This window comes from Anarrhichthys ocellatus, unplaced genomic scaffold, assembly GCF_004355925.1.
Source record: "Anarrhichthys ocellatus isolate YVR2014 unplaced genomic scaffold, GSC_Weel_1.0 scaffold35, whole genome shotgun sequence".
Lineage (NCBI taxonomy): Eukaryota > Metazoa > Chordata > Actinopteri > Perciformes > Anarhichadidae > Anarrhichthys > Anarrhichthys ocellatus.
The window spans coordinates 3,902,058-3,920,047 of record NW_022280065.1 but is presented as its reverse complement, the minus strand read 5'-3'; the positions used below and the strand labels follow the sequence as shown (position 1 = coordinate 3,920,047).

The following is a 17,990-nucleotide window of genomic DNA, read 5'->3' as shown; positions in this document are numbered from 1 at the left end:
TGTCCTGTTTTAGTCCTTTCAACTCCTTTCAATCCTGTCCCTTTTAATCTCTTCTTCTGAAATCTGTCTTTGTACGATACGTGTAGTACAACATCTTCAACAAACCCTAACCTAACAAGTGTTCCCTCTGCACAAAACTAAAATATTTCACTCAGCGCACATCATGGCGTTGTGTTGTTTTTGTATCCGTGTGTATTTGGGGGGGTGCACAGTCTCTGGGGATTCAATTTGCAACAAAGTTGTTCTTTTCATCACAGCACAAAACTTCAAAAATCGCAACTACCTGTTGTGACAGACAGAGGCATCACAGGGCAAAACTCTGTTGCCTATCTGCTGCAAAGTAAAGGAGTTATTTTAATGACATTCACTTGCTTTTGCTCCACAGCTGGCTGTATACGATCACAATCTGGTGTCTCCGCGGACTTAGTTTGATGGTATCTAAAGTGAGCATATACAAACTTTTCTTAAACCTCAAATTCCCAACTGTATCATAAATCCAATGAATCCGTCGAGCAGTCGAACAAAGCTGCTGGTGCTGTGTTACTGTATTTCCCCCTGCTGCACTGCTCTTCTCCTTCCTAGGAGACAGTATTTAAGATATTAAAAGCAGTGGGATAGTGAAATAACAAAAATCTGCTGATAGAGAGCAGACCACAGGAGGCTGCAGGATACAGCGCTGATAGTCATTTTTAACAATTAATTAGACGATTAAATATTGAGAGAGAACCCCATGGAATGCCCTTGAATAATGAAATCTGCTGAGGAGAAGCAGCTTAAGGTGGTGAGAGATCATTCAGTCGATGTCCCTTATCACATTTAATGGGAGGGCGTTACATTTGGAGAAGAACCTCTTTGATTGGCTGATTGGTGGTGAGGGATACATTTTGTCGAAATTCTCCCTCGGAGTGCTGTCTGACTCATGGCATCGGAAACCGCCGTGCCAGCATGACCCTGCTCATTTTCCGGTTATGCTAATCGGGTGACATTCCTTCCTGCTTGGCAGGAGAAGCTGATTGGATGGGCCGAGGTGGTGACCCTGAAGGGAGGCCGTTTGATTGGTTGGCTGATATAAAGCTGAATAATGGACTGACATTGGCCAGGAGGCTGTATTATTATCAACTCACACTCACATACACACAAACACACACACACTGCTGCGGTACATCAACACACGTCCACACAGTATGTACCAACACAGCCTATAATCTAGCCAGGTGGCCTGTGATTGGCTGACAGACCTGAATATCAAATCAATACATCATTTGATGTAAATTCTATCCCGTCTTGGCACAGACAGGGTTTGGTAGCCCATCGCTATAATTCCATCGCAGTATTAAATATCATACAGATATCAGGCCAATATATCATTTGTTGGACTTCTTTTAGAGTCAAATTCCTATATTGCCAGTCTAGGCACTGGAAGACTTCACTTTACTCAGACTGATGACATTTCTTTGGACAGTCTTTGATGTTAAACATATATTCCTTTCAAAGGCATTAAAACATTTGACAGCTTCTTAATAAAAACCCGTCATCGAATTGCTTAGTTTCATCCAGGTTATCACATTATTTAGTCATCTGCAGGACTTTTGTGCCGTGAGGCACCTACAGTGTCCTGCTTAGCCAGACACGAAGATGTTTGACAGGCGTTTACTGTAAGTACTTCATCCAGTATACATTGTGTGGACAGTCATTGAAGGCCGGACACAGAGATTTGGCAGCTATTTTGTACCATAAAATCTTAGAATTACATACAATGATCCAGATAACAAGCTCATGTCTCTTGCTGCTGACAATGCCGGGTAACCTTGTGGAGTCCCACATTGTTCTCTATAGCACTGAAAACCCATTCATTGTTTGTTGCTTTATGTATTAGAGGGTTGTCATATTACTTGGGACATTTTTTTGTGTCACTCATCTATATTGTCTATCCACAAAATGAAGGCTCTGGCAGCCTGTGATCTGTGATTTCTCATGAACAAAACTAATTACATTAAGATAATGTTAAATATATGAAAAAATAGGGATGGTTTTCATGGTGCTTTGTTATTTTCATAGTATGATTGGGACCAACCTCAACAGAAAACAAGGCAATATGATGAAGTAAACTATCTTCAAGAGTGCAACGGGACAGCTTGTATGATGAGATATACGACTGTGTCAGAAACATATCAACAGGCTTGTGGTTGTTGGATCATTTGCAACCCACTGTATTTTACAGTGGGTTGCAAATGCTGCATGACCACAGATGTGAACATCCAAAATCACTGATTTAGAGGTATATGAGGTACTGGTGGCTGCTGACATTTGTATAACTCATGTTTTTTTTCATTGCGTTTTGATGCTTTTGGGACATGGTCGTTTCCTGTCCATGGCAATAAAGAAAACTCAAAAAGTGGAAGATTGGTAGACGGCGATATGAATTCAAAACCCATATGTTCCTTCAAAATTCTGCTTTATGCTCTCTGCTCTCAACACCTGCTGTGTGTGTGTGTGATTGTTCTGATTGATGCCCCCGCGTTAAATCTGACCTTGCTGCTGTTCGAACGGCGAGGAGCTGCATTCACACTGTAAATAATGAACACTCACACACAGCTTTAAAACAGCATTGATTTCTCCCGTTCAACTAGAAAGCATGGAGCACATTACATTATTACCGGGAGTTCCTCCTCTCTTCTCCTATCCTCTCCTATTCCTTACTCGCTTCTGCTGTCTCAGTGCAGCTTTGATTTCCTCGTCTTTTTCTTCTCTTTTATATCCTCTTACAGTTCTCTCTCTTCCCTCCCTTCCTCTAATTGCTTTTCCTCGTCTTCTCCTCACTGCTTTTCATTATTCCTTATATACAGTATGCTACCATCTCTACCATCTTACCAGTTTTCTCCCCTCTCAAATCTGCTATATCGTATTAACACGGGAATATGTACATTATACACAGGCACATATACACACACACACACACACACACCACTGTACAGGACTGTAAAACCACTATTCTCCAGGGACAGTGGTGACGTATTCCATTCTGGTTTCTCATATATACGGTATGAACGCAGCCCATGCAGCCTGAGCTTCTTGTTCAACCAACAATGGTACTGACTTGTAGAGTCGGTCTTTTCACTCTTCCAGAGAAAAGGTAAAGAAAAGCTTTACCAGCTTACTGGTGGTGTCAAAATATGAAGTCCATTAATATCCTTACAAAAGGAAGTGTCACATTAAACAACTTGACAAAAGATAAGGATTATGCTCCCATCACAAACTGAGACCATTAGACTCAAAGCTTCCCCTCCTGCTATGTTCTTAACAAATGCAATGACAAAATGTACAACAAAAAACAATTGCAATATTTGTATATGTATCTGTAAATGTAGAATATTTGTATTAATTAATATATATATATTTTTTATATAACTATATACGATATTATCACCTTCCAAATCCTATTAAGGTGCAGCTCCTTCAACAAACATCCGCTATCAGGGTCACCTTCTCTTTCCAGGATGCCATTAACTGACCTGGATAGAATTGTTGAATTGAGGGATGGAGAGAAACACTGAATGATCAATGGAAGTGAGAAAACAGACAGACAGACAGACAGACATACAGATGGTTGGATGATAGAGGAGTGGATATTATCAGTCCCCTCAGGTCTCTTTGATAAAGATCAGAAAAGCCACAGCCAGAACCTCAATCACATACGCATGCACGTGTGGGCGCACAAACACACACAAACATTGTCGGGGAAATGTACATCACTTATGTATGCGCACAGATGTAAGGACAAACACACACACACACACACACACACACACACACACGCAAACTTGACTTTTACACTCAGATCATGTTCAAGTCAAAGAGACTCGTGTCAAAGTCAATCAATCAAGCGCTGATAAGGGATCAGAGACACAGAGAAACAAACGGCGGAATGCTCTTTTAATGGCTGCCTCTATAGATGGATTCAAACGCTTGTCTAATTGGGATCCAGCCCCTCCTGTTCAGTATACACTGGGACATTGCCCATCAGCTGCACAATCATTCAAATTTAACATTGCATGAAGTGTTTCCTCTGAGGGGCTGGTTTCAGTGGCCATGCATGCAGCAGTCTGATCAGACTCATCACCGGGAGGATTGAATGTTGTTGGCTTGTGTTTACCGCCGTGACTGGCAAATAGTGCTCGAGCCTGAAACATAATTCATGCCGGAGATGAAAACATTTTGGCAAAGCTTTCACCACAAAAGATGTTTGTTTGCTGAATTCTGAAAGAGATTAAACCCTGTTCTAACAAAAACAGCACGCTTCCTCGACAAAATTACACCGGGTTTGATGCAAAAGCATCAACAGGTGACCGGGGTGGTTATTGCCCACATGTTTTATGGACCCGGAGGGAGCAATGACCCCTACAGGCAAATAGCTTTAATCCTGGCCCACTTCTTTTGTTTCACTTAACTCACTCCTTATTTTATAGGGTACTTGTCAAGGCAAACAGTTTAGAAGTGTGCTAACTCCTTCATTGCTGCTCATGCGTTTCCATACAGTTGAAAATAAAGTGGTGTCGAAACATATGTAACTCAAAGATAAGTAAATCAAAAGATGAAAGAGACACAAACATGTTGTGAGTGAAGTGAAGATTTCTATTAGCTCCCTCCTAGAAAATATAAATCATGTATATCAAGCTGGTAGCTGAGCAGGTTGAGGAAATAAGTGTGTGTGTGTGTGTGTGTGTGTGTGTGTGCGGAAGGTCACTGGATTGGCTGTAAACATCTGTGAGTAAGTAACACTCTCCATGATAGTGTGTGGAACTGATGGATAAATGCCCAGATGGAGAAGGGTCTATTGATGTAAGTGATCCATCTGGCCAGAGAGAGCTCCCAACGTGTTTATTAACCTGCTGCCAGCAGCGACCTGTTTGTTTGCAAAAAATACAATTTCAAACCCCCCAAAAAGGTGAAGGTTAAGGAGTGGACTAATCGAAAGAAGGTCATCCCTCCATTTATCTTATTTCATTTGGACCGATGCCACTCTCTCCGTCCCTGCTTCGGTCAGAATTTATACCTTCACAATTCACTGTGTATCAACTAGAAGACTGCTAAACTCTGAGCACCATTCCATTGTTTCCACTAAAATACAAAATACAAAATCAACCAGGAGTGAAACCTTAAGGATTGCCACTTTTAAATAAAATTACTTTCAGAAGACGAAATGTAATATTTCTGACTTTGATTTGTGTTTAGGAACCTGTTCTTCCTTTTATTTGCTATGAATAAATAAACATTTTGAGTGTGTTGTGCACCTTAAACCATTTTCCGTTGAATGTGTTTTCTGTTTTTGTCCCCCCCCTTCTATATTTTATTAGTCTTTTGTTCATGCCTTCTCTTGAGGAACTATGCAAACTCTCTGTGGTAAGTGTAAATGAAGGTAAAAAAGTGTATCGCTGTTAGTCATAGAGAAGAGAAAAACAAGCAGTGGAGATAATATAAGTGCAGAGGAGAAGATGACAAACAGCAGAAGTGATGAAAGGTTGGGGATTAGGGGAGTGACATCTCTGCTGACTTGTTGGTCACATGGCAGCGGCTGAAGAATATGTTCTCCAGTCCATGTGAGGAGGAGGACTACATCTGGGAGCCGTGAGTCTGCTTCTGTATGGTATGCATCTCCATGTCTGTACATTATGTGCTTCTTTATGGTCTGAACTTGTTCTAGTTCTCATATGAAAATGCCCAAAAGATGTACTTTGAGAACATTTTTGCTACTATTTTGTTTATTATTTACTTGAGTGTTTGTCATTCAATTAAGTCAAAAACATAAGTCAACAAAGGTAAGATCACATAAAAAAATACAAATAAGAGTAGATGTATAAAGATGAACAAGGTGGTGCAGATAAATATGGAGGAGGAGGAGGAGGAGTAAGAGGAAACAAAAGGAATAATCCTTCAACAATGACCATGCTGAGAAAGAGCATTGTGTGTGTGTGTGCGTGTGTGTGTGTGTGTGTGTGTGGTGTCTAAGTGCTGTGATAATCTATGATTCTGTCTCATCAGCACAATATCAAACTGCCTCCAACATCATGCTACATTGTTACATTGTTCTCCATCTCTCTCCATTTCACACACGCACACACACACACACACACACACACACACATGCATCTATACATACTGTACGGTATGATGCTGGTGTATGAATTAGTTATGACCTGACAGTCTTCAGAGGAAGACACAAGGATTACATCAAAGTGTATTCCACCAAGCAGACAGGCTGAAAAGGATAGAGCTGCACTACTGTACCTTTGCCCCGCCAATTGCAAAATCTGCTCCTATCGAGCGAGCGATGAATTTAACCTTTTTCATGTACCTCTGTTTTATAATGGAATAATACAGAGCGGTAATCCATTCATCCATCTATCCATTCATACTTTCTCTACAGCACATCCAGCTCCAAGGTGTGCAGTCGCAGCAGGTTGAGCAGAGCAGTCCTCCCCATCCACATTCTCCAGCTCCTCCTGGGCTTGTGAGTCCCGAGGTGTTCACAAAGCCAGGTGAGCCGTCCAGGATCTACTGGGTGTTCCCCCAGGGTCGCGTCCTGGTTTGACGTGCCGGGAATAACTCAACGGCAACATGTCCACGAGGCTTCCTCATCAGATGCCCAAATGACGTCGGCTCATTTCAATGTGAAGGACTCCGACCTCCTTCCCCCCTATTTCTTAGCTTCGCACCCTCATCTTTAAGTTGAGTCACGCTGTAAAGCGAATACATGTTTTGTTGTGATCTCGCTCTTTCAGTCATGACTGGGGAGCTCATGACCACAGGTGAGTGTTGGATCATAGATCTTTTGGAAGACACAGAGTGTAGCCCTGGTTCCCTCTACACAGCAAGGTAAAAACACCTGCATCACTTGTGATGCTGCAATAACCCGCTTATTGTTCTCATGCTCCAACTTACTTTATCTTGTACATGATAAATCTTTGTCACTAGAAATTTAACCAGATTAATAAATGTGTGCTTTGGTAGATTGTAATGTAGGGACAATGCTGGCCTTACATATGGGGGGGGGGAGTAATCCTACTCTTAGATCGGTAATGTGTAGATATTGTGTGTGTGAGTGAGAGATTTAACAAGTACTTGTATCGGTTCATTTTACTTTGTACTTTCATCAATAATGCTGATGATTTTTTCCATTTTTTTTCTAAAAATGTATTTTTTACAATGCTAAGGCAATACCTGCAGAAATCTAAAATCTGAATTGGCTCAAGGAACAGATTAGGCAGAAGGATTACGTGGAGTAAAGATGACTTGCCAAAAATTGTCCAAACCAGGGTGGATCATTCCTTCTTAGAAAATACCCTCCTTTCTGTGTAAATTCCCAGCCAAGCTGCGTGTTTTGGACAGTATGAGATGCCGAATATAGAAAGATCATCAGCATAATGTTGCATTTTGGCAAATGCCAAGAGTGAGTACACTCTCCCTTTCTCACACACACAGAGGAAGTCAAACAGCTGAATGTATCGGAAACAAGGAACTCTTTGGATAAATCCCCTGGAGCAAACTCTCTGTGTCGCACACACACACACACACACACACACACACACACACATATAAGCACACGCCCGTAGAGAAGCACACAGAATCAACATGGGCCAAGTAGGAAGTGGAAACTAGTGCCAGTGAATAAATCTGGGACAACTGCTTGGATGTACAAGTAGCACAAACACACACAGACACACACACACAAACTCAGATGCAGCATGCGTGCAGACTTTCACCAAGGCACTTCGCAATCAGTGATATTGTCATTATGCGGCACACCAGACACGCGTACCAACAAACTGAACACCCACCAACCATCCAACCTATCCAGACAAGCACAAAGGCCCTTAGAAGGATGCAGAGGGACACGCAGAGAGACCATTAAGCAGTCCTTTTCAACAGCAACCAGCTGTGACCAACGCTGTGTGAGTGTGTTGTGTGTGTGTGTGTGTGCGTGTCTATGTGTGTGCATGTAAATGTGAACAAGCTGTCATCTGAAAGTTAGCGAACAGAACTGTGCAAACATACATTTAATATACAATAAGCATGAACACCATCTACAGTTATTTTCAACAGGCCTTTTTCACAAAAGCCTGAATAGGTTTGACTACCTTGACTGCCCATAACTGCATCTCATACACCACCTGTTTACCTCCCCCACTTTAACATTAAGCATTCAGATGCGTGACAAAAAGCATATGATTATAAAGGTAATCAAACCTACGGGTAATGACATTGCATTTTGTTAAACCTAATGTTTAATGCGTATTATCTTCTGTAATAAGTACAGTACATGTCTTGCACCGTGTCCTTTCAAATGACATCTCAACACATCACAGAGAATAGCGAGGAAGCTACATAATTGTGTACTTATTTGTTTTGTTGACTTTACGCATTATCATGCGTGTGCCTCCGGTAGACAATTTCATGCTCCTGTGTTTTATGCTCCGGAACTAACTGTCTCAGTGAGGACATCAAAGTTGTTCTAATCTAAATCTAGTCTGAAATCGTTAATGCACACAGGACATGGTGCTGATACATAGTGAGTTCTAATTTTAACCATCACTTCAACTATTCATATCTCTTCTTTCATCTGTGAAAATGGTACCGTGATGTTTACTAAGGGCCTGAAGGGAGAGGGCAAAAGGGGGACGCTTTAGCTACCCCTGGAATGGGCCAAGCTCCCTCTGGAAGCAAGGCCCACATCACGTCTTTGTTAAAATGTTTAATCTTCATGGTGAAAAACTAGATATATCAATAAGAATACATATTAAATATGGAAGCAAAACATTTACTAAATCCAATGTGTAAGAGATTTTAGCTGAAGTTCATTGTGTGCCCGATCCCTTAGCTTTAGAGGGTGAAAATGGACTGATCTGTAAAGTCTAGATCGTTGTAGCTGTGGCATAAATATGACCATAAAACCCAGTTTCTGTCCCTGAAAGCCTATAATACCAAGACCTGAGATGCTCTCATTCTGTGTCATGCTCTGTCTATGCTTTTCCTTTCTCTGTCTGGATTTGACAGCCTGCAATGTTGAAAAGGAATGAACTTGTCACCCATTAGGAAGTTACTGTGCTGAGGGTAAAGGAGTGAGGGAGTGGATTGAGTTCAGAATATGGCAGTTTTCCTTGAAAACTTTCAAAATCCGAATGGCCTTACAAACGAATTGAAAAGAAATCATGTACGCTATATATGTCTGCAACATACAAAAACACTTTACTTCTAGTCCCCTTATTCAACGCCCATAAACGGATGCCGGTGAATGAACAGATAATGAATGACGCTATTGTAACACACAGTTAAATGAAAATACAGTAAAATATGTCTTCATTGGAGAAATTCTAATTGCTTACAAATACTGAACATTCATAAAGACTTAAAAATATCCTTATATCAACTTACATCCCTTACATTATGGTGTGTTAACGCCTCTTTATCAAATATTAATACTGCTCACAAATTCTAAATAGGGGGACTTAAAGTAAAGTGTTAGCAAAAGAAAAACATATAACCTAATGTTTAAATGTTCTATTGTGTCCAGCAAATATCAACAGGGGTTGCTCCGGGTAAACAACACACAGTGCACTGAACTATAGATGTCAACATTGAAGCTCAGCCTAAACGCTCTCACATACCACCTCACACACACACAAAGACAGAAAGACGCTGACTGACCTTCGTAGTTGAGTTTGAAGCCATGTGCAGACACAGCAAAGTCACTGGTCAACCTCAAAGAGAAGACATTTCCTGTGCTGGTGACAGGCGTAGGAATCTGGAAGCCTGTTATCCTGTAGAAACACAAAGAAGAACGTGTTGACATTATCAGCAAATTATCAAACATAATACATCCACAAGAAAAACACAAAAGGCCTTACAGCTGTGAATCGTTTAAGCTCTTCATTACTGGTCAAGTCATTTTAAAATTCCCCAAAACTTAAATGCTTGTCAAATGTTTTTATGACTGAAATTCTATGTCGGTTACGTTGTTGTAACTTTTGGATAAAAAGCATGATCTATGTGAGAGCTGAAAACAAGTTTTGTATAATTATTTGAATTTAGATGAAAATCTGGACATTTACAGATATTTGCCGGGATTTGGGACACCCAGCTTCAACAACCGGGACAATCCAAAACAAGCCGGGACATCTGGTCCCCGTAATAATGATACTTGCCAGTTAGATTACACTCCTATCACTGATGTTTGCTCCTGTCTGGCATAGAGCCTCTGGGGCAGAACATGATCAACTCTCCATGATTACAATAAATAAAGACGGACAAACAGCCACGACTCAAAAAAGTTTTTTTTAAATAAACCAAGGCACAAGATCAAAGTGTACCAACACAAATGTGAGCCCTGGTTAGATAAGTAGGAACAACGTCACTGGGTTTGTAAGTAAGGAGGCCAGGCCGCCATTAATCTCTACTTCTTGTTTGAGTGTGACCTCCAAAAATAAGCTTACACACAACTACCCAGGTGTGCTTTCAGCTTTTAGACTCTTTAAATTAAAGGAGGAAAAGGAGAGAAGGAGGAACGGAAGGCAAGCTTTTTTTTCCCATTGCGGACAAGAACCGAACCATCTTCCCGCCACTACCAGTCTTTATTTTCTTTTGCCTCCCTCCTTCCTTCATTTCCTCCCTTCCGCTTTCATCTCTCCTCCTCTTCCTCATTCCACTCGCACCAGCCCTTCCTCTAGCATTAGGTCGCCTAACTTCGTGTTCTTCTTCCCTCTTACACACTTTCCTCTCCACTTTTTTTGTCTTCCTCTCTGCTCTCCTCTCTTGCCCCTTTTACACAGAGATTCCGCAATACAAGAAAGAACCGCCATTACGCCGGCTTTGCTTTTTTACACTGAATCAAACAACACTGGCACATTGCTGCCCCGGTGTGTGATTTTAGATAGCTTGCCAACATCCTGGAGGCAAAAGAGGCGTGACACAACAGTGTCGGTGTCTAGTGTGTGTGCATGTGGTCCGGCCACCGTCTGTCCATTTTCTGTCCGTCCCATGTCCGTACCTTTGGCACCACCCAGCTAGGCGGGATAACGGCGAAACAGTGCCGCTTTGAACATCCCGTGTGAAAGAAGCTACTATGGCACTTACCAACCTGAATCTCTCTTCTTCCTCTCTCCGCCTTTTTCCCTGGCATTCCTACAGCTAACTTTTTTTTTCTTTTCTTTCTTCTTTTCACCCTTATGTTCCTCATTACCCTTGTGTCACCTTCTTTCCTTTTAACCTCCGTCCCCTAATTTCTACTGCGTCGTTTTTTTTCATTTCCCTTCTCTAGACCACCTTTCTTTTCAACCTACATTCACTTTCATCCTTCCACTCACCCTATACAGACCTTCTCCCTCTGGAATCTATCTTTAATTATTCCCTCCCCTTCATCCCCGTCAGAGTGCCATCTGTGATGCTTTTAAACATGGGATAACATAAATCTCTTGGATCCTTCAGTATTACATGTGTCGCCTTGTTTATTTTTCTGGAACTGATTCAATAGCTATTCATTAGTTAGACGTTAGTTCCGGATTGATCCTTACTCACTCCTCTGAACTGTGTGTCCCACTCCCTGCCTTAACGAAGAAAAAACACTAAAGGAATGTCGGAAAATATTTGATGTATACCTTTCACAAACAAGGAAACCTTTGATATTTAGCATAACATGCATCTCCAGTTAGTTCACAATCCACAATCAATGCATTGACTTCCTAAAATTCTATATTCCGCTAACCAATCCTTGCACTCATCTTTCTTCTCAATATATCCTCTTCTTCTTTTGTCTCCACATTTCAATTTGTCTGATTTATTAAGAGTAAAACAACCACAGCCAAACGTTTCTTTATGAACCTGCCCTCTTTCAGCCCTCTCTCTCTCTCTCTCTCTCTCTCTCTCTCTCTCTCTATATATATATATATATATATATATATATATATATGTCATCTTCTTCGTCTCTCTCCAACCTTGCTTTTATCCTCCGGTATGGACCTTTATTTCTTTCACCATCTCCCCTCCTCCTCTTCATATTGCATTGATTTTTCACCCTGTCCAAACCCCTTGGGGCCAATCTCTTTTCTTATTTGTACACCCTGGCTTTTCCCCTCAGAGCAGAGTTACAAGGGGTGGTGGTTGAAATCTTCCCCTATGAAATGGGACAACCCTTCAAGACCCTGATACTTTATAGTAGTCGTAGATGGTGGTTACGTAAACAGACAAGACAGGCCACCTCGTGACTAGCTACCTGTGCTCCTACCCCTCCTACCCTGCCAGAGGAGCGGTAACAAGTACAGAAACTTTGCAGCAGGACTTCAAATGTTGGGCATCACGTGTCAGGGAAATTCAATAACACATTGAAACAATATGAAATTAATTAATTTATTCATCATTTCAAAAACTTTATCAATAAAGAAAATACCTCCTTGCTTTCATAACGTTCGCTTTGGAGTGCACCTCTGAACACCTCAGTTTGGAGGGCCATATAGCCCTAGCACTTCGCCCTATAGCCCTCTATCACAGCAAGAATCGGGACGCCCAACCCCGACATGTGAACAAGTAAAACGGAGGGGTTGAGCTAAGAGGTAGGTGCAAGGGCTTTGTTGGGACTGAGTCTAAATCATTCTATACCTCCATTTCTCCTCTTGTTCGACATCTCCCATCCCTGATACAGTTTTCCTTTTGAATTGAACTTATATAGTAAATCTGTTCCTCTTCTGTACATATACTTTTCTATAATCTGTCTGACCTTTGTGCTCATCCAAACTGTGCTTCACTCTGTACAACATGCTTCTATCTTTTATCTCTCTTGTCAATTTTGCTTTCACTTGTTTCCCATTTCTTTCAGTTGGTCCTTCTTAGCCGACTCACTCCTTTTGTATTCCTTCGTTCTCTCTCATCTAGTCCAATACCACTCAAAGCACACATGGTGGCCACTTTCTTGAAAGCACCAAACATCTCTTTGATCTTTCCCTCTGTTCCCAATCCATATCGTCTCTGTATTTGTCCGTCTCTGCTGCCATCCTATTTTTGGTCATTCTCTCCTCTCATCTCCACTCTTTTAATATATCTTCCCTTTTTCTTTTTACTGTGTGATTCAACAATGTGCTTTCCTTTCTGTTATTTCACTGCCTTTCTTCCCCCTCATATTGAGAACAACATACAGGCATGATAGTCATGATGTGCGTGTAATGAAGCACAGGGTGTCACCTCCAAATCAAATGATCTCTGCACATTTAAATGCAAGCTTTGTTAGCTGTGCTACTGTAAAGCCTAGAGCACAAACAGACACTACGCTAGATGAGTATCAATAAATTAAATGTCTGCAATCTGGCAATCCTGAAAGCAGAGTAAATTAAATAACTCAAAGAAAGAGGTGGTAAAGGAAAAAAGTTTGGAAATACGTTCATCGTATAACCATCCCCACACAGCATATTGGTGACATACGAACAATTTCAAATAGTGGCACAATGTGACTGTATTAACTGTATAGTAGTTGCAGCATAAATGGAGATGAATTCAAATTGGATATAATCTGACCAGGATTATATATTGCTGATACATTTTTATTTATCAGGACATATTCTAACTGTTAATTTCAAATGAATTCCATACAATTTAATAAACCTTTGTATACACCACATATTTGCGTACCTTGTTAACCAGATCACAAATCCACTTGCAACTGTTGCATTTCTCACATACATGCAAATCTATATATTTAAATATATGTGAGCCCCACTCTAGTCCAGAGGGTGGTGGTAATGCAGCTGTTTGGTAACGCAACAAGAAGAATAATTTATCAGTTCACTTTTATCAATTACAGTTAAGCCAGCTAATAACTAACACAAACTTATTGATAAACTGCACGAAAAGACAGAGTTTTGCTCGTTTCCATGGGGAACCTGCTGCTAAAAAACAGCAAATATCGTGTTATGTAAATAAACCTAAAACCATTATCTTCGGCTTCCTCTCCAATATCTTATTTGTTATGCTTCACTCCTGCCGAAACAAACTTCCGCACACACACACACACACATACACACCCTGTATACTCGATTTCCTTTGTTACAATTTATCTCTGGATTTATGCGTTGTGAGATTTATGAGGTAAAACCAAAATTCTTTTACAGAAAGTGAAAGAGAGATGGAACAGATGGTGTCTGACATTCAAGGTCTTTTCCTGCGGGAGTGTGTGTGTGGTGTATGTGTGGTGTATAGAGTGAAATCACATTAGCAAGTGAATGAAGAACTAGCTAATATCTGCAGAGTGCTTTCTCTGCTCTCCCACACACACACACATAAGGGATCACACACACACAAACACAAATAGAGACACGCCATTCTCTTTTTTTTTCTCCAAAAAAAGCAACCATGCAGTCTGGCTAATGCGATTGTCAGACCCCCCCCCCCTGTTTCTCCTTTGCTCCTTCTCTCCTTCCTTTGTATCTCATGGTGTCTTTATTGCCGAGAGGAACATCTCATTTTTTTTCATTATTATTACTGCCATGATACAAAAGGAGAGATATAGTCGAAAGAGATTAACTGTAAAAAATAAAATAAAAGACAGAAGAATGGACACGATGAGAGAAATGCTGCACAGTTAAGGTTTTGTGCCGCGCTGAAAAATAATTTCTCGGATCAAATCATATCTGATGTGAACTGCATCGTTTAATCACATCAAAGAGTCATACAGACCTAGACCATGCACTCTCATATGCTTAGGATAGATATTCACGGAGCAGTGTGAGCATCTGCCTAGACGTGGAATCAACCAGCTTCATGTATAATCATGTCTATACAGATTACACTTTATTTAAAGCAACTATTTTCTGGTATAATCACAGTTTCTTACTGACCAGCTTTGATGATCATATGGAAATTGATTGAATGTAATTTCAGAACATGCATATTACCTATAATAATATAATAATAATGCCATCCATAGAAGGGGGGAGGGCAACAGTAATAGTCTGAGAAACAAACCCCACATTGAGTCAATTTGAGTTATTAAATACATTCATAATGTAGCTGTTTTCTGTTGAATATTTAGGATGGGCATTGAGTAAAAAAAGACGCATGTTGATTTGAGGACACCAAATGGAGTTATGGTGCAATTAATCCCTCGGGGCATTTTATCTTAATGGTTACTGCTAAATGCTCAACCCAGCACCTTCACCTAAACACAAATAGGTATGTACTTTACATTCTCACTATTCAAGCGAGCCGAGTAACAAGGGATGGTTATCAATAGGGAGTTACATGTAGTGCGGAGGCATAGATTGCAAGTGAAGACACACGTGATAAAATAAATACAGGGGTATACAGAGTGAGATAGACATGTTTAACGTTTAAATCAAATCGTAAGTAGGTCACCCTGCTTGGAAATACTGCGAGTATAATCTGATATACTGTATAAAGTATCTTACTACACATTTATGTAAAACAGAGGTATTGAGCAGTATTTTTTTAATTAATGGTGATCGAGCTCAGTTTTAAAGTCTGTCGTTTTCCCTCATCTAGTGTCAGTATGTGTAGCTACCAGTCCCTAACCACCAAAGTAGCAGAACCGAGAGACCACTGGGAGTGTTAGGCTGTGAGCTATAGAAACTGTGTACATCTGTGGTTGTGTGTGTGTGTGTGTGTGTGTATTTTATTGAGTTGATACTGACCCAAGGCCTGACCTCACAATCCAAACTGCTCTGAATCTCCTCTTCCTCCAGTTTCTCCCCATGGTCTTACATCCATCTTTTCTTGTCCTGCCTTGCCTCCCTTCCACTCTTCCATTCTGACTCTTTCCATTGGGTCAATTTACTGGCCATTTGCTCTCTTTCCCGTGAGGAATGTAGCTTTCTGTGTAGACCAATAAAGCCCCCCAGCCCATTGCTTCTCTTCTTTCTCTGCTTGTCTGCCCACTCAGCACAAACACAAATCAGTGTGTAAAGTATCCTTAGTCTTAATTGTGAACAGCATATAGACATTTCTCAACTTTGCAAGTTCTGAAATGATGTAAATGTTTGGTATTGAGCCTCTATTCCTGTCTCTTTTATCCATGATTAAAGTGTATTAGTTTCACAAAATAGTTCATTTAGGAAGAACCTGACAAAACAAATATGATACCTCAAAAAATATATAAAACTGGAAAGACATCAAAACTGTTGTTTTTGCTAATGGCTGAAACATAACAGAGCAAAGATGCACTGCAGACCGAGGAGAAGGAGAGATAAACAAAGTAAATGTTCGTGTGAGGAGGCAGGATTCTTTGATTGTGTTTTGAGGTAATTATATTAATAACTAACAACTAACTAACTTATAATATTGAGTCATTAAAAAAATGTCACTTTGTTACAGTGTCATTTGAAATTAGATACATATCAATGTATATTATTACTAATTATTGGTATTATTATGACATCTATTGCATTAGTATACAGCCAATCACATTAAATCGTTTGTGACAATTTTGCACTGTTTATAAGTAAAAGTATTTCACTGAACCTTTGCTTTTAAACAGAAGTAACTCATATATTACACCTGTGATGACATACTTGTTTTAACTTTATCATCCACCACTTAATCTGTTTTCTTGTGCCCTGTAAACATTTTTAATACATCTATATGCAGATGATACTGTGCTGTATCCTAATGTATTTATTGAGTCATACAAAAGGTACACAATAAGTACAATGAGGATACTCTAAATGTCACTGCAGAACTCAGTTTCTCATATGTACTAGATAATGTAATTGTAACTCATTTTAAAAGGCAGTAGGTGCAAAATCCATACATACTTTTTCCAAAATGAAACATGCCACATTTGATCCGTTTAACAGCCACACAGACTTAACCAAACCCATACACAGACTCCAGTATTGTTATGTAGTGTATTTTATGGTGTATTTACTTTATTTCTTGAACATCAGTTTCTCTTATTTCATTACTGTTTCATCATGCAGTGTTTAGTTAATATTCACATGATCATCAGACAAACTCCCTCTCTCACACACAACACACACACACACACACACACACGCACGCACACACACACACATCTAGAAACCATAAGGTTATTTCAGTTCGCTTTTGCAGACATGTTTAGGGTTTTTGACTTCTGGTTGAGCTTGTTTCTGTCCCATGTCTCATTTGGAGACCAAGTTCTGACTTTCAACCAGTTGATTGAGGACAGCTGTCTAACTGAAGGCTCACAGGTAATATAGGTTGAAAATAGAGGTCTTTTCATTTGTGTCACTTTCTCATGTTTTTAAAAAATTTGGCGAATGTATGAACTTAATGTGGCACATACACACGGACAATAGCGGTGTGAATCTTCACTGGCCTCAATATGTGATTAAGATTTAACTCTCAACAATTGGAATGCACAACGAGTCTCGATGCATTTCAATCAATCATCTTCAATTTTCTATATTATTGCACGTGGCTATTTTTTCATCAATCAATACAACTAGTCTATAATATATAAAAGCTGCATATTTTCAATACCAGTATCTGTGTGATCCACTTCAGTACGCACAGATCACAAAAACAAAATGAAAATCCTTCTGCAGTGTGATGTATTCTAAAAAATTAAGGTTTTCACACAGGAGCTTTATGACTTTACAACATGAATTAGCCTACCAACTATTTCTTACTCAAAGCTCTTCTACTCTTACTTTGTTGAAATCACTGCATCACCCAACAGGGTTAACGACACCACTGTCAAATTTCAGCCTGGATGGATGTTTTTTCTTGCATCCTCCATTCCTCTACTCGTGTCCAAAGTTCAGGGTCTGTAGTGGGTGATTGATTAACAACACTAGGCTGAGTGACACACACACACACACACACACACAGCCATTTTTCAAGTTACAGTACCTGTGGTCAATAGTCACTGGTGTGTCTTGTAAATCAGTCATTCCCACACTGGTGTTGGTGTGTGTGTGTGTGTGTGTGTGTGTGTGTGTGTGTGTGTGTGTGTG

At 40.2% G+C, this 17,990-nt stretch overlaps 1 protein-coding gene across 7 annotated transcripts in view; it reads right to left on the bottom strand.

The window, feature by feature from the left end:
- The window catches only part of csmd3b (CUB and Sushi multiple domains 3b), a 315,344-nt gene that overhangs the window by 201,415 nt on the left and 95,939 nt on the right, over nucleotides 1-17,990 (bottom strand). For all 7 annotated transcript variants that reach the window (XM_031866559.1, XM_031866560.1, XM_031866562.1 and 4 more), the window contains one exon: nucleotides 9,703-9,815. In XM_031866559.1, coding sequence (XP_031722419.1) covers nucleotides 9,703-9,815 — 113 coding nt within the window. The remainder of the gene's footprint in view (nucleotides 1-9,702; nucleotides 9,816-17,990) is intronic.